We start from the raw sequence: 20,108 nt of genomic DNA, 5'->3' as shown, positions 1-20,108 counted from the left end.
GTCATGCCTGGTGCGCGAGCTGAGGGTGCGCCGGGGCCGGGAGTCCCAGCGCTCAGCTGCCTCGGAGCGCAGCGCAGCGCAGCGCAGGCGGAGGAGATGGCGTCCCAGCCGCCGCCTCCCCCGAAGCCCTGGGAGACCCGCCGGATTCCGGGGGCCGGGCCGGGGCCAGGACCCGGCCCCGCTTTCCAGTGAGTGTGGGATACTTCAGGCCGCGAGTGTGGTGGGCCGGAGCGGGGCCTTGTCCGGAGGCGGTTGGGGCCGTTGTGCGGGCGAGGTTCCCCTCCCCCTCTCCCTCTACCCCAACCCTTGAAGCGGGGTCGGGGCGGCGGTCCTGGGGCAGCTTTGTTGTCTGACCGCAGTTTCTGTCCCGTGGACTGTTGGCGGATTGGCCTCCAGGGAGCTGCTCTTCTGGGTCCTGGGGCTTGGAGTAAAGGGGGAGGCTTCCTGCCCGTTTCTGTTTGCGGGACACCGTGGCGCCCGCTGGGCCCCTGGTCAACGGTGGCCTTGGTCGTAGCGGGTGAGGGTGACGGCCGCCCAGCCCCGGCCGGAAGGGGAGCAGAGCCTCTCCAGCTCTGAACGGCCTCCCGGGTCGTTGGAGGAAGCCCAAAAGGTCCCTTTGACGCAACCGGGACCTCAGCCTGTTACACACTTGGCGTTGTTTCCGGAATCGCTGTGCAGTGGGTCGTGCAGAGATTTGGAGAAGCGACTTGACAGCGGGAGTTCTAAGGCCTGTGGATGGTCTTTATGTGCAAAATAGTGTGTGATTTTTCTAAGGCCTGTGGTTTTTGTTGTTGTTGTTTTAATAAGTATTGAATGGATTTACAACTCAGAAAAGGTTAAAATAGTATGAGAGAGAGAGTTACACAGCCTTCTATGTTTGTGGATTTGGACATCCTAGTCCCGATGATGAAACTGGAATGTCACATAACCTAATACATAAAAACCCCCCGACGTACCGGAAAGTATTTCCCCTGTGCTCTAAACTCTTGTAATAATTTATTTAAACGGTATGGTGCTTGAACACAACAGCTACTTAATGATAGCTACTTAACAAGTAATAAGCTTTAATTATGCTGTTAAGCTGGGGTGACACTTTCTACTACCTTTTTCATGAGTGATTTGACTTCCTAAAAATGTGGACTGTTTCTTTGGAACAGACAGGTTTTATTCTTACATCTGTTAAAGTTCTGTTTATGTAAAATTAACCATTTCCCACTCTGTTTTCATTGTGAATTATTTTAAATATGTAGAGACCTGTGGAGAGTAAGATAGTGAATACGTGTGTATGCATTCCCTCCCGGCTTTAAAAAATAATATTTTGCCAGATTTGTCTCAGATTCTAAAAAAAATTAAAATTAGAGACACAGATAAACCCTCCCATTCTGTTTCCTGCAGTAACTACTGTCCCTATTTGGTATGTAGTGTACCCAATAGCTTTTATACTTTATCTATATTTCATTACTTAGCTTTGTGTGTATATATATATATTTTTAAATATACTTTATTGATTTTTTACAGAGAGGAAGGTAGAGGGACAGAGCTAGAAACATCGATGAGAGAGAAACATCGATCAGCTGCCTCCTGCACACTCCCCACTGGGGATGTGCCTGCAACCAAGGTACATGCCCCTGACTGGAATCGAACCTGGGACCCTTGAGTCCGCAGGCCGACGCTCTATCCACTAAGCCAAACTGGTCAGGGCAATGTATATATATTTTTTCAAACTATCATTTTGCAAAATGTGTTTCCAGTTAATCCTATATAATAAAAGCCTAATATGCTAAGTGTCCAGTTCGCTGTCAATCTAAGCATAATATGCTAATGAAATGCTAAGGCCACTCAACCACTCGCTATGACAGCACTGACCACTAGGGATCAGACACTCTGACCAGTAGGTTAGTTTGCTGCTGGGGTAATTGGGACTGAGCGAGATAGACTGGACATACCCTGGAGCCCTCCCGTGGTCCCTCCCTGGCTGGCCAACCTCCCACATCCCTCCCTGGCCCTGATCATGCACCAGTGGGGTCCCTCTTCCTGGCCTGCACCCTCTCACAGTCCACAGTCCAGGACCCCTCGGGGCATGTCGGAGAGTTGGTTTTGGCCCAATCCCGAAGGCCAGGCCGAGGGACCCCACTGGTGCACGAATTCATGCACCGGGCCTCTAATATTATATATAAATATTATTTATTTTTAGTTTATCTTGTTCATACATATAGCTGTAGCTTATTTTAATTTCTGTAGGATAGTCTGTTATATAAAAACAAACTTTATTTGCTCTGTTGTAGATTTTAAAGTATTAGTTGGTACATATTAAAAACTGCTGCAATGAACATTCTTGTGCCTTTCTCCTTTTCCACATTTCCAATGGGTTTTCTAATGTGTTACTGTAAGTGGAATTGCTTTGAAGAGTGTTTAACTTCAAGTACTATTGCCAAGTTGTTCCCCAAAGTGGTTATATATTAGTTTTTCCTTTCACTAGCAAGGTATTCTGTGTTTCTACAATCTTTCCAGCACTTGATACTGTGGGGCTGTAAAAAATAACTTCTGACCTTTTTAAGTTCTAGCTGGGCTAATGAACCAATTAACAGAGACATTAATAGCAGAAAATGTACAAAATTTATTACAAATATGCATGTGGGTGTGCCATAAGAATATGACACACAAAGAAACATTGGGCAGTTTATATGCCATTTTATACTAAGGGAAAGTGGGGGGGGGGTGGTTTGGGACTTTAAAGGGCAGGAAAGCAATTCACATGGAGATGGAAAAGCAGATGTTTGGTAAATAAATGTTTACTGGGCCATCTTTAACAATAGGATACTGAGAGGACTTTGAATAAATGGGTCTTGCTAGGTTCCTTCGTGGCTGTCACACACAGTAGTTTATATTAAACTCCAAGTATCTATGATGATATCTCCCTTCCTGGGGCAGATGCTCTATCAAAATTCTTTTTAGCCAATTAGGGGAAGGTCAGTGTTTCTTTCTGTCTTTTGTCCTTAATTACCAGCTTAAAATCAATATCCCAATAGGCTTATTTTGGGGTAGCAAATTTAGTCCCTCTCAATGTTATTTTTTTTAGTACTATATTTGCCAGTCTAATGGATGTGAAATGCTATTTCACCTTTATATTTCTCTGATTAGTCATAAGATTGAGCATTTTTTTGAAAGCTTATTCACCATTTGAGTTTTTTCTGTTGATTTTCTTTTTGCCCACTTTTCTTTTGGCTTTATCTTTGTTTATTAATTTGTAGTAGTAATTTATTGTTCATACTAATTCTGTTTTCTTTGTTTTTAATATCTTTCAGTCTATGGCTTATCTTCTTTATATTCATGTTCATTTATGTTTTACAGGTACTTTTAATTTTAATATAGCCAAAATGTTCATATTCTTTGTGCTTTTTGTGTCTTGGTTAAGAAATCCTTTCTCTTCAAATCAGGAAAATTTTTCTTTTAAATGTTCTTTTCACATGTATGTCTAATCCACTTGGTACTGAGTTTGTTGTACAAAATCATTGTGAAATAGGGAATCTAATTTCTTTCCATGTGGATTACTGGTTGTCCGAGTACCATTTACTCATCTATTCCATATTAGTTTATAATGCCATCTATGTTATCAAGTTTTCCTAAATGTGTGGTTCTGATCGCCCCTAACCTGCCTCTGTCTCGGCCCCAGCACCATGGCTTTGTCCGGAAGGTCTCCTGGTCTAATTAGCATATTACCCTCTTATTAGTATAGATTGCTTCTACTTTAGAGCTAGCTGCTTTATCAAAACGTGAATATACTATACTATTTGGCAGTCTGCTGATCTTTTTCAAAGTTTTATTCCATTTTTTTATGATATAATATAAAGTAAACAATATTACCCATAAATTATTCTTGGCAAAAATGTTAAGATTCTTTTATATATATATTGATTTCAGAGAGGGAGAGAGAGATAGGAACATCAATGATGAAAGAGAATCACTGATTGGCTGCCTCCTTCATGCCCCACACTAGGGATTGAGCCTGCAACCCAGGCATGTGCCCTGACCAGGAATTGAACCATGACTTCCTGGTTCATAGGTCAACGCTGAACCATTGAGCCACACCAGCTGGGCTTCACTGATTCTAATCAAACATTTAGAAGCAGTCTTTAGTTTAACTGGAAATATAGAGGATAGAGGTATACTTAAACAACATTTTTGGAGAAAACATCTAGAATGTGGGGCATTCTAGAAGAAAACTGGCTGGACTTTTCAAAAAGTCAAGGACATTTTTTTTATATATATATTTTATTGATTTTTTACAGAGAGGAAGGGAAAGGGATAGAGAGTTAGAAACATCGAAGAGAGAGAAACATCGATCAGCTGCCTCCTTCACACTCCCTACTGGGGATGTGCCCGCAACCAAGGTACATGCCCTTGACCGGAATTGAACCTGGGACCCTTGAGTCCGCAGGCCGACACTCTATCCACTGAGCCAAACCGGTTAGGGCTCAAGGACATTTTTTACAAAGGGGTTGTTCTAGTTTAGAAGAGAGAAGGAGACAACCAAGTACAACGTGTAAACTTTAATTTTTGTTTAAAAAAAATGACACTGAGCACACTGTTTTGTCAAACTGGTATTTTCTTGATAGCAAAACTTTATCTGTGAAGAAGGGATGTGCTGATTTACATTATGGTGCAAGCTCCTTATCTGGTAGATTAGCCTTTTGAATAGCAGTGGCTACAGGATGATTGGGGAAGAAAATATCCAGAATGAAGCACAAAGTGACAAAAGGACAGAACATACAGAAAGGAAGGGAAGAGATTTAGGGGATGAAGTAAGGTGTAATTTACAAATAGAAAATAAATGAACAGTCCTGTAAGTCTAGGGTATCCCGAAAAATGCATACACACACTTTGAATAATTATAAAAGCAGTGTTTATTAAAATAAATTTTCAAAATTGAGCTATCACCTAGCTGTTAAAGTGTGTATACTTTTTGGGGGACACCCTTATTAAAGCAGTGCTTCTCAAAATATTTCTGTTAATGCCCAGTACATTTGTAAATTACAGTAAAAATATCATAGCAGTGGCAAATTACTTAAACACTTAACCTCATTTTCTGTACTTTTAATAGATTGGTACAAATGGTTCATAAACTAGCACTGGTCCACAGAACATACTTTAAGTAGCATACTGCTAAAGAAATAGAATTCATAATTAAAATCCTTCTTACTAAGAGAATTCTAGGTAGGCACATATGAATTTACTGGTAAATTTTTTTTTTTAATATATTTTATTGATTTTTTTTACAGAGCGGAAAGGAGAGGGATAGAGAGTTAGAAACATCGATGAGAAAGAAACATCGATCAGCTGCCTCCTGCACACCTCCTACTGGGGATGTGCCCGCAACTAAGGTACATGCCCTTGACTGGAATCAAACCTGGGACGTTTCAGTCCACAGGCCGATGCTCAATCCACTGAGCCAAACCGGTTAGGGCAAATTTTACAAATTTTTAAAGAAGAAATAAATATACAAACTATTATAGAAAAGAAGGAAATATTCCTCAATTCTTTATAAGAGGCCAGTTTAACCTTGATACCGAAACTTGACAAAAACAAATTAGGGCATTCTGTTATGAAAGAAGATACAAAAATATCTTCAATAAAATACTGGCAAAACAAATCAGGAGTGATGAGAAACCAAGATGGCGGCATAGGTAAACCGGAAATTGCTGCCTTGCACAACCACTTCATAAAATACAACTAAAAGACAAAACGGACATCATCCAGAACCACAGGAAGGCTGGCTGAGTGGAAATTCTACAGCTAGAAGGAAAGAGAAAAGCACACTGAGACTCAGGAGGTGCAGAAGTAAAGTGCAGAGGTACGGAGGCACATGTGGAAAGGGCTGGCAACTGAGGACACGGTTGTCTTTTTCAATCGGGAGGGAGTCTCAAGCTCCCGACTGCTCTGAACTCCAGTTCCGGGCGAGTCTCTGGGGACCCAGACTCATACGGGGAGAAACTGGACTGTCTGGCATCAGTCGGAACTCGAGGGCGGCTTTCTCTCAGAGGTGCTTGCAGCGATTACCAGGACACTGAGACACAGGGCCTCTTAGGGTAAGACTGAGGAGCAGCCATAGCTGCTTGCTCCGCCCTGTTGATCCCCTGAGACCCCGCCCCACCCAAGCTGTGCACAGAGGCTTTTGCATATGAAAGGCCTGGCCCTTTGCAATCTGAAAATTACCTAACAAACTGCAGCTGGGTCAGAGAGACCCAGAACTTCCAAAAGAAGGCCCAAGGCCCCACAGCAGCTTGCATTTCTTCACAGCTGGGCCTCATCTGGGCACCTCCAAACCTCAAACAAAGAAGAGGAATCTGCAGATCTCTCTGTAGCTCCTGTTGAGTAGCCTCAGGCAGAGGCTAAATTAGCACCTCCTTAGATCCAAGAGCCAGTGTACCCAGTGGTCAGAGTGGGACCATCCAGATTACAACTCCTCAGATCCATAAGGGACACACTCAGGGAGCAGACTCAGTGAGCACCAAAGCCCCATTGAAGCAAGTCTTGCCCCAGAGGGTGTCTCCAGCACAGAAGTTCTCCCACTGCAGACACAGCTGATTCTCACAGCCAGTTGGCCTGGAGGTCAATTCCTCCCAGTGATACCTACAACAATCAAGGCTTAACTACAACAAGACTGTGCACAAAGCCCACAAAGGGGTGCACCAAGAGTGTCCACCTCAGGTAATTGGGGAGGCTGAGCTACTGGGCCCTATAGGACACCTAGCACACAAAGCCACTCTATCAACACAGGGAAGCATAAAAAATGCGGAGACAAAGAAACAGGTCACAAATGACAGAAATGGAGGAAAGCAAACTACTGGATATAGAGTTCAAAACCTCGGTTATAAGGTTTTTCAAGAATTTTCTAGAAACCGCCGATAAATTTAGTGAGACCCTCGAGGTTATGAAAAAGGACCAACTAGAAATTAAGCATACACTGACTGAAATAGAGAATATTATACGGAGATTCAACAGCAGAGTAGAGGATCGCAAGAATCAAGTCAAAGATTTGAAATACAAAGAAACAACAACCAACCGGAAAAACAAAAAGTAAAAAGAATCCAAAAACATGAAGACAGTGTAAGGAGCCTCTGGGGCAACATCAAGCGTACATCCGAATTAGGGGGGTGCCAGAAGAAGAGAGAGCAAGATACTGAAAACCTATTTGAAGAAATAATGACAGAAAACTTCCCCCACCTGGTGAAAGAAATAGACTTACAAGTCCAGGAAGCACAGAGGACCCCAAACAAAAGGAATCCAAAGAGGACCACACCAAGACACATCATAATTAAAATGCCAAGAGCAAAAGACAAAGAGAGAATCTTAAAAGCAGCAAGAGAAAACCAGTTAGTTACCTACAAGGGGGTACTCATATGACTGTCAGCTGATTTCTCAACAGAAACTATGCAGGCCAGAAGGGAGTGGCAAGAAATATTCAAAGTGAAGAATACCAAGAACCTACAACCAAGATTACTTTACCCAGCAAAGCTATCATTCAGAATTGAAGGTCAGATAAAGAGCTTCACAGATAAGAAAAAGCTAAAGGAGTTCATCACCACTAAACCAGTATTATATGAAATGCTGAAAGGTATCCTTTAAGAAGAGGAACAAGAAGAAAAAGTTAAAGATACAAATTATGAACAACAAATACACATCTATCAACAAGTGAATCTAAAAATCAAGTGAATAAATAATCTGATGAACAGAATAAACTGGTGAATATAATAGAATCAGGGGCATAGAAAGGGAGTGGACTGACTATTCTCGGGGGGTGAGGGGGAAGGGGTGTGGGGAGTGCGGGAAGAGACTGGACAAAAATCGTGCACCTATGGATGAGGACAGTGGAAGGGGGGGTAAGGGCAGGGGGGGGGTGGGAACAGGGTGGAGGGGAGCTATGGGGTGGGGGGAGGAACAACTGAAATAATCTGAACAATAAAGATTTAACTTAAAAAAAATAGGGTTTTGGATGGGGAGAGTAGGATACAGAACTTCAAGTTCTGATTCTAAAGTATACAGGGAAATTAAAAGGATTAAATAGTCAAGACTCACTTTTTTTTTTTTTTAATCCTCACCGGAGGGTATGTTTTTCATTGATTCTAGAGCAGCGATTCTCAACCTGTGGGTCGCGACCCCTTTGGGGGTCAAACAACCCTTTCACAGGGGTCACCCAAGACCATCGGAAAACACACATATAATTACATATTGTTTTTGTGATTAATCACTATGCTTTAATTATGTTCAATTTGTAACAATGAAATTGGGGGTCACCACAACATGAGGAACTCTATTAAAGGGTCGTGGCATTAGGAAGGTTGAGAACCACTTTTCTAGAGAAAGAGGAAGGGAGAGGGTCAGAGAGAAAGAAACATAGATGTGAGAAACTTGATTGGTTGCCTCCCATACATACCCCGACCAGGGATTGAACCCTCTACCCTTCAGTGCATGGGACGACACTCTAACCAACTGACCATACCGGCCAGGGTGAGCCAAGACACTCTTGAATATGAAGAACATTGTGGGAGGACTTGTTTTATTGGACATTAAAAACTACTATAAAACTGTAGTAATTTTGATAGTGTCATTTAGGTACAAGTATGGACAATATCTAACAACCAACCCTGAGAAAATGGACAAGAGTCTTAAAAAGAAAGTACAGATTGAAGATAGTACAAATAATGGTAGCATAAGTAAACAAGAAAATAAGAGTTATTCGGCTATTTTATTTTATGCATTTTGTCTTAACACTGAAGTTCTAAGCAACTGGATATTAGAGACTATTCCTTACTCTTAACATATCTTCAGTAGAATCTCATAACACTAGATATCGGAGGTGTTTAATAGTTCATTTGAATTGAACCTCTTGTGTTTAAGTTACTATTTTGAATTTTGTTTGTTTGTTTTAGATCTGCTGATTTGGGTCCTACTTTATTGACAAGACCTGGACAACCAGCACTTACCAGAGTACCCCCACCTATTCTTCCAAGGCCGTCACACCAGACAGGAAGTAGCAGTGTGAACACTTTCAGACCTGCTTACAGCTCATTTTCTTCAGGATATGGTGCCTATGGAAATTCGTTTTATGGAAGCTATAGCCCTTATAGTTATGGATATAATGGGTTAAACTATAATCGCCTCCGTGTAGATGATCTTCCGCCTAGTAGATTTGTTCAGCAAGCTGAAGAAAGCAGCAGAGGTGCATTTCAGTCCATCGAAAGTATTGTACATGCATTTGCCTCTGTCAGTATGATGATGGATGCTACCTTTTCAGCTGTGTATAACAGTTTTAGGGCTGTATTGGATGTAGCGAATCATTTTTCCCGATTAAAAATACACTTCACAAAGGTTTTTTCAGCTTTTGCATTAGTTAGGACTATAAGGTATCTTTATAGACGGTTACAACAGATGATAGGTTTAAGAAGAGGCTCCGAGAATGAGGACCTATGGGCAGAAAGTGAAAGAACTGTGGCTTGCCTTGGTGCTGATGACAGAGCGGTTAACTCAGCAAAATCTTGGCCAATATTCTTGTTCTTTGCTGTTATCCTTGGTGGTCCTTACCTCATCTGGAAACTGCTATCTACCCACAGTGATGAAATAACAGGTAAGAGTAAGACAACAGGTTCTGAAACCACATAACAATCTCAAATTTCAAGAATAGATTTGTTACATTAACATTCTTTATATTTATTTGTATTTAATATTTTTGATCCAGTTATATTTTTAGTTCAGAACTGGAAAAGAAATATATAGCAAAAACGGCTTGTTTATTCATTATTCCCTCAGTATCACAGTATACATTACCTAACTACTATTTACAAGGTGCTGAATTTGATGCTATGGGGTATACATAGAACATAATTCCCTTTTTTCTAAAAGTCAATTGGCAGGGAGATGAGTAAGACAGATATACAGATAATTGTGATGAGGCAGAAAGAGTGTGGTAAGGAATAAGGACAGTTGGGGAAAGATAGGATTTATTGAGCCTTTTTTATATAAAAGACACTACTAAGTATTTTGTATATTTTATCTCACTTAATTTTTACAATAACCCTAAGAGGAATTACCTTCATTTTACAAGGGACAAAACTAAAGTTCAAAGAAGTCACTTGCCCAAGATCACATCTTTAATAAAGTAGGACTAGAAACAAAACCAGGCCTGTTTGTTTAGTTCCTTCTCCACCAACTGGTACCGAGTGCTATCTCAATTTAGAAAAGCAAAGCTAGTTTTTTGGGGGAAGCTATTAGTATCCCAGAAGTAGCATTTAAGTTAGATTTTTGAAGGACAGGTAACATTTCATCAGTTAGGTAGGAAAAACAGACTGTGAAAGGCACATATATACATGGAACAGAACAGAGAACCCAGAAATTGACCCAAGCCATTATGCTCAATATTTGACAAAGGAGGCAAGAGCATACATTGGCGTCAACAGTCTCTTCAATAAATGGTGTTGAGAAAATTGGACAGATAACATGCAAAAAAATTAAACTAGACTACCAACTTACATCATACACAAGAATAAACTCAAAATGGGTAAAAGGCTTAAATATAAGTCATGAAACCATAAAAATCCTAGAAGAAACTATAGGCAGCAAAATCTTAGACATCTCTTGTAGCAGTATATTTACAGATACATCTCCTAAGGCAAAGGAAAGTAGGGAGAAAATAAACAAATGGGATTACATCAAAATAAAAGGCTTCTGCACAGCAAAAGAAACTTTCAACAAAATGAAAAAAGAGCCCACTGTATGGGAGAACATATTTGGCAATGATGTATCTGATAAAGGGTTAATATCCAAAATATATAAGGAACTCATACAACTTAACAAAAGGAAGACAATCTAATTTTAAAAATGGGCAAAGGACCTAAATAGACACTTCTCCAAAGAGGACATACCAAGAGACATTTTTCATATGTCTCTTGGACATACCAGATGGCCAAGAGACATATGAAAAAATGCTCAAACCCACTGAATATTAGAGAGATGCAAATTAAACATCACTGAGGTATCACCTCACACCTGTCAGAATGGCTACCATCAACAAATCAACAAATGAAAGTGCTGGCGAGGATGTGGAGAAAAGGGAACCCTAGTACACTGCTAGTGGGAACGCAGACTGGTGTAATCGTCATGGAAAACAGTATGGAGTTTCTTCAAAAAATTAAATATGGATCTGCCATTTGACCCAGTGATCCCACTTCTAGGAATATATCCTAAGATACCCGAAGCACCAATCAGAAAGAATGTATGCATCCCTATGTTCATAGCAGCACAATTTACCATAGCTAAGATCTGGAAACAGCCCAAGTGCCCATCAGTAAATGAATGAATAAAAAAGCTGTGGTACATCTATACAATGGAATACGATCGCAGCAGTAAAAAAGAAGAATATTTTACCCTTTGACACAGCAGGAGGGACATGGAGAGTACCATGTTAAATGAAAAAAAGTCAGACAAGTATCTCATGATCGCACTCATGTGGAATCTAAGGAACAAAAATAAACTGATGAACAAGAGTGGATCCAGAGATATGGAAGCATGAAACAGAGTGCAGAATCTCAGAGGGAAGGCAGGGGAGGGTGAGTGGGAGGAAGGTCATCAACCAAAGACCTTGTATGTGACCCCCCTGGCCACAGACAATAGGGTGCTAAAGGCCTGGGATGGGGTCAAGAGCAGGTTGGAGGGGGTCAATTGGGGGGAAAAGGGGACATGTAATACTTTCAACAATAAAGAAAAAAAGACTGTCAGCTTGAACAAAAGTACATAGGGAATATGATATTCAGCAGCTGTCCTATTGCATAGAATGAAAGGATAATAAGGTTGAAGGCTAATAATGGAAGCTCTTAATCTTCATTTAGTAAGGAAAGGATGTGTTTTTGTGTGTGTATGGTTTTTTAAGCAAACTTATACACAGTGTTCTAAAGCGATCGGTCTGTCTCAAGTGTTTGAACTTCGGGGTCCACTTATATGCTGATTTTTTTTCAATAAATACAATCAGTCCTTTGTATCTTCGGGATTCGAATCCATGGATTCAACCAGCCAAGGATCGAAAACAGTATTTTCTCATTCCCAACCACTGATGAAAAATACTGCTTTTCATTTATTGTTAGTCAAATCCGCAGATACAAGGGACGGACTATAGAGTCAAAGATATACATGGACTTTGGACTGCACGGGGGTCAGCTCTCCTAACCCCTGCATTGTTCATGGGTCACCTGTGAAAGTCAGGGGGATTGTGCCATAGGAAGAGAAATAAGAGTGATGCAGAACCAGGGTTAGGAAGTGGGGTCACAGTGCTACCCCAGTCAGGAAGTTCCCCTTAAGGAGGTGAGAGATTAAGGCCTGCAGCTATTTGAGGTGTAGGGAATAACAAAGGTATGTAAGTGGTAGTGTGCCTGGCATGTCATGTGAACAGCAAGGAAGCCAGTGGGAAAGAAGCAAAGTCTGAGTAGCCAGAGATGAAGGAGGGAAGAATAGTGTTTTGGGATCTCCATGCAAGTGCAAAGGAAATGTCCATATCTCAAAGTCTATTGAACTATGCAATTAAGAAGTTTCCACTTAAATGATTTTCATTTGGAAGTGAATTAATCTCTAATGTAATGGCATGACATACATTAATACAAAAGAAGAATTTAACAGAATTCTACTCTTTGTCTACTTATAGATGGATATACTCAAAACCTCAAGTTCAGTGAATTAATGTCAGGATTTGTCAGTACCTGTCTGTATGAAAAAATATTTTCAAAGATGAAATACCTCAGATCTTTTTATGTATGAACATTAACAGATGAACATTTGCACTTGATATGATGATAGGAAGCACTACAGTTAAACCCCAAAATATCCCTCCCACCCCCAAAATCCCATTCTTCTCAGTAGAAGACCTGTATTATAAAAAAATAACTCAATTTTTATTACATTTTGAGTTTTGTCAAAAAATTTATGGAAAAGTTTTTTCTTTCGTTAAATAAGTACATTATCTTCAATTCCCCTGATGACCTGCAAAGTCTAAAATATTTACTTACTGTCTGGCCATTTATAGAAAAAGTTTGCTAACCCTTGGCCTAAAGTAAGGGAGCTAGAATTTTGAGCTTGAAGAAAAGGGAAAAGCTCATAATAGATATTCTAGTGAACATACTGTTGACTTTACATCGTGTTAACTATAGAATTTAAGGGGTAGCTTTTCTTGACAAATTTATGCAACTTGCAAACCAGAGCCAGTCAAATATCTTCATCTTTTGTTTGTAAGTTTTACTAACCTAATTTTAATTCTTAATTTGGTTTATAGACAACACCAACTGGGCAAGTGGTGAGGATGACCATGTAGTTGCTAGAGCAGAATATGATTTTGCTGCCCTATCTGAAGAAGAAATTTCTTTCCGTGCTGGTGATATGCTCAACTTAGCTCTCAAAGGTAACAAAACATGAATAAATTGAAATTATCTGTGAATTTTTTGAATTTGTAAATGTATTAAAAACTGCAACAAAATATTGGTTATTATTAACTCAGAAGTAATTACTAGGATTTCACTTTTCATGTCTATTTTGAACTTTCAAATCTGGGTGGTGGGGGAGAAATGGCCCAAATAGTGGTTTTAATAATATTTAACTGAGATAAGGAAAGAGCTTGTTTATATAATCTCTTCTAAACCCAAAATGCTTGAAGTCCAAACTCTTAATCGCTACACAAAAACATGAGGCAAACGCTAAATGTAATAAATATAACAAACCAAAGAAATTATCTAGCATCATTTAAGTATCCCTTTCCTCCTTTGAATGCTGGGGCTGTTACTGCTTTTTTTTTTTTTTTTTAATTGAATAGTGCTTGCTTCAGAAACTTCAACATAAATATTTTAGGAATTACTGTCATGAAATATTTGGACCAGGTCACCAACAGTTTTTAACAGGTCTAGACAAAGTGGCTTTTTTCTTTGGCTATCTCCAGTAATGAAAATCAGAATTTTTGCTGATTTACAAAAAAAGATTCTTTGTATGTTTATGAGGATTCAGGTTTGCTACAAAAGTCACATTGTTGGTAAAGATACTAGTAATAACAATAACCTCTGTCATTTATAGAATACTACTTACTATGTACAAGGCACTATACTTTACATGTTTTACTTAACCCTTATAATAATAATGCTATAAAGTGCCAACTGTTACCTTGTCCTTGTTTTAGACATGAGAAAACTAAGACTCAGAATTCTGAGTAAATTGTCCAGAATCGCAAAACTAAGATGTGGTGGAGCTGGACTGTGAACCTAGGTTTATCTGACTTTGGAACCACTTTGGTTGTTTCCCCTGCGGTCTACTAAATGGGAACTTTAGCCCAGCGGTCGCCAACCTTTCAGACCTCACAGACCACCAGTGGCCCACCCTGATTGAATTCGTGCACCAGGCCTCTAGTATGTAAATAATTTAAAATTTTAGATCCAGTTTGCTAAATCTCTGCCACATCCCCTCATACACAAACTCTCACCTCTAGCCATTATATTCATGTTTTCCATCTAGTGAAAATCACATCTTACTATTTTGAATTTCAAAAGAATGAGTTCTTTATAAGATGTCTTTTTTCTTAATATATATTTTTTAATTTAAATATATTTTTATTGCCGAAACCGGTTTGGCTCAGTGGATAGAGCGTCAGCCTGCAGACTTAAAGGTCCCCGGTTCGATTCTGGTCAAGGGCATGTGCCTGGGTTGCAGGCACATCCCCAGTGGGGGGTGTGCAGGAGGCAGCTGATGGATGTTTCTCTCTCATTGATGTTTCTAACTCTCTATCTCTCTCCCTTCCTCTCTGTAAAAAAAAAAAAAAAAAAATCAATAAATATATTTTTATTGATTTCATAGAGGAAGGGAGAGAGCTAGAGAGATAGAAACATCAATGATGAGAGAGAATAATTAATTGTTGATAGGCTGCCTCCTGCACGCCCCCTACTGGGAACCAAGCCTGCAACCCAGGCATGTGCCCTTTACTGGAATCTAACCAGGGACACTTCAGTCCATAAGCTGATGTTCTATCCACTGAGCCAAACCAGCTAGGGCTATAAGATTTCTTGATGTAGATAAGATCAATAGAGATAGTTTTAATTAATCTAAATAAACAATAAAGAAGGTTTCTTTCAATTACATTATAATAATTCAGAAAAATGTTAGCGCTCAGATTAGCCTTCTACTAATATTGTCTCTTAACACATTGGCTTTGCTTCTTTCCTTTCTTCCATTGCTCAAGTAAAGTATGTTTGTGCACTTAGAATAAAATCTGTCACAGACATGGTTAGTTTGTTTCTTTTTTTATAGCATATTAAACACTAAAATGTCATATTGTGTCTAAATTATACTGTTGAACTAAAACTCTAGTGTTAAACAGCTTTTTAAAGACATGGATAAAATAGGTGGAAGAATACCAAAATTAAAAATTGAATATATTAAGTAATCTTTCCTACTTTAAGCTTAGGACTCAGCGGTTCTCAACCTGTAGGTCACAATCCCTTTGGTTATTGAACGACCCTTTCACAGGGGTCGCCTAAGACCATCCTGCATATCAGATATTTACATTACAATTCATAACAGTAGCAACATTACAGTTATGAAGTAGCAACAAAAATAATTTTATGGTTGGGTCACATGAGGAACTGTATTTAAAGGGCCAGAAGGTTAGGTTATTGCTTTTAACTTTTTGTCAAGGTTGAAGATAACAGAGGTCTTCATTTTTGGATTACAATTAACATTCACTGTCTTCAGGATTGTTCATCACTATCACATAGAATGAATTTTATATTTTGGCCAAAGGTATGTAAAGAAAGCTGGCCGCCCTGGCCCGAATTTCTCAGTGGTTAGAACATTCACCCTCGAACTGAAGAATTGCAGGTTGGATCCCTACCCTGCTCTGGGTGCATGCAGGAGGCAACCAATCGATGTGCCTCTGTCCCATCGATGTTTTTCTCTCTTTCCCTCCTTCTCTCCCTTCCCCTCCTCCTCCCCCCCCCTCTCTCTCTTTTCCTTCTTCCACTCTCTCTAAAAAGTCAAAGGAAAAAATATCCTCAGGTGAAGATTAATAAAAAAACAAAAAGAAAACTGGCTTATGTGAAGGTATACATTTATACATTTACCCCTGAGTTACCCTATTGAGAAGGATTGAGAAATCCATTTCTCAAATTCCAATTTAAAATATGAAAGACATTGAAGTTAGTTTTCAGCTTTTGGGGTAGCTGAATCTCCTTACTCTATGAATGGACAAACTAATATAAACTTTGTTCTTCAAGGTTGAAAAATATTTAGTAATTATAAAATGTATAAATTATAAGAAGGGACCTAGAACTGTTAAGTCTTTCATTTGATATTGAATATATGTGTATATGCTATTTGTTTATATATTTTATTATATAACTGTAACACAGCTTTTCCTTAATATTTTACTATTACTTTTCTGTTGGACCTCCAAAGTATGTTATAATTACAAGGCTGTCTTTTCTTTCATCAGAACAGCAACCCAGAGTGCGCGGTTGGCTGCTGGCTAGTCTTGATGGTCAAACAACAGGACTTATACCTGCTAATTATGTCAAAATCCTTGGTAAAAGAAGAGGTAGAAAAACACTGGAATCCAGTAAAATTTCCAAGCAACAACAGCCTTTGACCAACACAACACTAATTAAAGGAGCCACAGCTGCTGATTCTTTGGATGAACAGGAAGCTGCCTTTGAATCTGTTTTTGTTGAAACTAGTAAGGTTCCAGTTGTACCTGGTTCCACTGGAATAAGTGGGGATAAACAAGATCTTTGATATCTTTCATGTTTGCCTGCAGTTGAACTATAGAATACTTTTTTAAAATTACTTCTTATATAGGAATTATTCTATAGTCCAATGAACACACTTATTGCTATTCCAGGTGTTTTGCTGCTAGAAATTGTTAAAGTGGTACACTAGTATCTTGGTCTAGTGACCTGGTTACATTTTACAAGTTATTGGGCCACAAGGATGTTTGCTTCACCTAGATTTTAAGATTATGAAAAAAGTTTTATTTTCATCTTATTTAAAAACCTATGTTTATTGCCTGGCCCAGTTGGAAAATTGTCCTGTACACCAAAAAGGTTGCAGGTTCAATCCTGGTCAGGGTACATACCTAAGTTTTGGGTTCTGTCCCCGTTTGGGGCACATAACAGAGACAACTGATCTCTCCCTCTTTCTCTTTTGCTTTCTCTCTCTCTCTCTCTCTCTCTCTCTCTCTCTCTCTCTCTCTTCCTCCCTCCCTTTCTCTCCCTCTCTCCCTCTCTCCCTCTCTCTCTCTCTCTCTTTGTCTCTAAAATCAATAAACATATTCTCAGGTGAGGATTTTTTTTAAAAAGTAAAACCCTATGTTTACTGAAGGAGTAAGAGTAATGAACTACAGAATATACTATTTGCTACAGTAGAGACTATTACAGTTTTTAAAATTCTACATTAATTGTCTTGAAATCCTCAGAAATTGAGTGCTAATATATGAAAACAGGAAAAAGGCTAATTTTTTTTTTACAACTTTAATTATATTGAATAATAAAAATTTTCTGATCTGTATTACATTCAGTCTTGGGTTTATTTTAGGCAATAAAATGTTTTTGCCCACTAACAATTGATACCATTATCATTTATTGTGTTTTTAAACATTTATCCTGGAAAGGTCACTAGAAGCATTGTGAAGGAGATGGTTCTAGAGTATATTTAGCCCTAATAGTTTCCCCTGCTACTAAAAAGGCTGACATTTATCTTTCTTTTTTTTGACATTTATCTTTCTTACAGATTATTTTCATGTCTTCTGAGGAGCAAATAACTTTTTCCCTTTACAATATGACTAGTTTCATCCTGGATGGATCAGGATATAGGAAAGATTTCCTTTCTCTTTCTCCAACCTGGACTCAAGTCCTTGGAGTTTGTGCATAATGATATAGTCAATCCTAGCATTTAAAATCTTTTCATAGATTCTCTTCTCACTAATATAATTACTTTTCAAGAGTACAAATTCATTCAGGCTGTTCATTGAAAATACACTTTATTTTAGGTTTAATTTTTACTACTTGAGACTATAAATAAAATTCTGAATTGCCATTTAACATATGATAAAGCTATTTGATTTTTTGTTTAATAATGACTTTATATGCAGTTAAATTTCACTGAATATTTACACACAAAATTGGAAAATTTGTATACTTGCTGTGATTATACTATGAAATAATACTATCAGGAATACAGTTGTACAAGAATATATTCACAGGTATATTATTTCCCATTTTGTTCTAGTAGAGGTTCTGCTTTGTTACAGAGTAATTAATAGAAATTTTATTCTTGAAACAATTTTTTGATAAATTATTAAATTTGGTGTTGAGACATCTGAACTGAATGCTGTAAGTGAAGTGTAGAGGTGAAATGTTGATTCAGTCTATTTAGGTTAGAAAAGGTGAGTCTTTACAATAGAATTTGTGACTGGTATTAAAGATGTAGAGGGGAAAGAGTATAGCACAGAATGAATAACAAGTAATTTCACTTTTCTTAGAGTGTTTATTGTAATCTTTTTATTATGACAGTTTTAGTATACTTTTTTTAGATGATATTAAATGTAATGTTCAAGGCTTCAATATTGTTATTTTTAGGAACTTATTTAAGGAGTACCACTTTACAGAAATTACTAAAACCAAACATTATCAGTTAAATAAATTAATAAATCACAAATTACAATAAGAAAACAGGTTTTATTTACAGTTTTTTTTCTGATTTTATTTTATCAGTTTAGAAAGGAAAAGGTAAAAAGACAATTTTCATGTTTTAACATGTTATTTATGTATTTGATTTAGTCTTTCAGTTTGTCATAATTACACATTTACTTGAATCTAGCAGTCCTTTATCTTTAATGGAAAAAACAAATTGAATGCAGTTAAAATTTTATTTTTAATTGTGAAATTACTTTTATTGGACAAATAAAAATACATTAAACTTGAGTGACATTTTTTAAAGATAAACTGTTAACTCTATTTGCAGGATTGGAATTTATATAAAAAGTCTCTATTTTTCACACTGGCTGGTGTGTGTCAGTGGTTAGTAGTCTGCCCTCGAGCTGAAGGGTCTTGAGTTTGATTCCCAGTCAAAGGTACATACCTGGGTTACAGTTTCTATCCCCAGCCTAGGTCGGGTGAGTTCCAGAGGCAATCAGTCGATGTGTCTCTCTCACATCATATTTCTCCATCTCTCTCTCCCCTTCCTCCCTCTCTTCCTTCCACTCTCTCTAAAAATCATTGGAAGCTCTAGCCAGTTTGGTTCAGTGGGTAGAGCATTGGCTGTGGACTGAAGGGTCCTGGGTTCGATTCCGGTCAAAGGCACATACCTCGGTTGTCGGCTTGATCCCCGGTCCTGGTCAGGGCGTGTGCGGGAGGCAACCAGTCAGTAGTCTCTCTCTCACATCAATGTTTCTCTCTCTCTGTTTCTCCCTCTCCCTCCACTCTCTAAAAATCAATGGGAAATTATCCTTGGGTGAAAATTAACAACAATAAAAGTTTATTTTTCTTCATATCATTGTGTATACTAACAATTGCAAACCAATGTGTCCTTTTTTTTGTGAGTTAAAAAATATTAGATGCCCAGCCAGTGTGGCTCAGTGGTTGAGCATTGACCCATGAACCAGGAGTTCATGATTTGATTCCCAGTCAGGGCAATGCCTGGGTTTCGGGCTTGATCCCCAATGGGGGCTGTGTAGGAGGCAGCCAGTCCCTCTCACATCAATGTTTCCCTCTCCCTCTCCATTACTCTCTCTGAAATAAATTTTTTTAAAGGGAAAATAATGAAAAATATTAGATTTAGATTTATATAAAAATTTTCTAGAAGGTTGAGTTAAATAAAAATAAGACTACAGCCCTGACCGTTGTGGCTCAGTTGGTTGGGCATTGTCCTGTGCACTGAAAGGTGGTCGGTTTGATTCCAGGTCAGGGCCCGTGCCTGGGTTGCGAGCTTCGATCCCTGGTAGGGGGTGTGAAGGAGGCAGCCAATTCCTCTCACATTGATGTTTCCCTCTCTCTCTAAAAATCAATTTTAAAAATCTTAAAAATGAAAATAAAAAGACT

General features: G+C 38.6%; 1 protein-coding gene across 1 annotated transcript; it reads left to right on the top strand.

The window, feature by feature from the left end:
- Positions 1-12: 12 nt before the first annotated feature.
- PEX13 (peroxisomal biogenesis factor 13) lies at positions 13-18,992 on the top strand. The gene is made up of 4 exons (XM_059659728.1): positions 13-188; positions 8,931-9,625; positions 13,313-13,438; positions 16,508-18,992. Exons 1-4 carry the CDS (start codon positions 97-99, stop codon positions 16,804-16,806), a joined length of 1,212 nt encoding a protein of 403 aa, XP_059515711.1. The 5' UTR covers positions 13-96; the 3' UTR covers positions 16,807-18,992.
- Positions 18,993-20,108: the final 1,116 nt, after the last annotated feature.

Source organism: Myotis daubentonii, chromosome 12 (assembly GCF_963259705.1).
Source record: "Myotis daubentonii chromosome 12, mMyoDau2.1, whole genome shotgun sequence".
In the NCBI taxonomy this organism is placed as follows: Eukaryota; Metazoa; Chordata; class Mammalia; order Chiroptera; family Vespertilionidae; genus Myotis; species Myotis daubentonii.
This window is presented reverse-complemented; position numbering and strand designations above follow the sequence as displayed.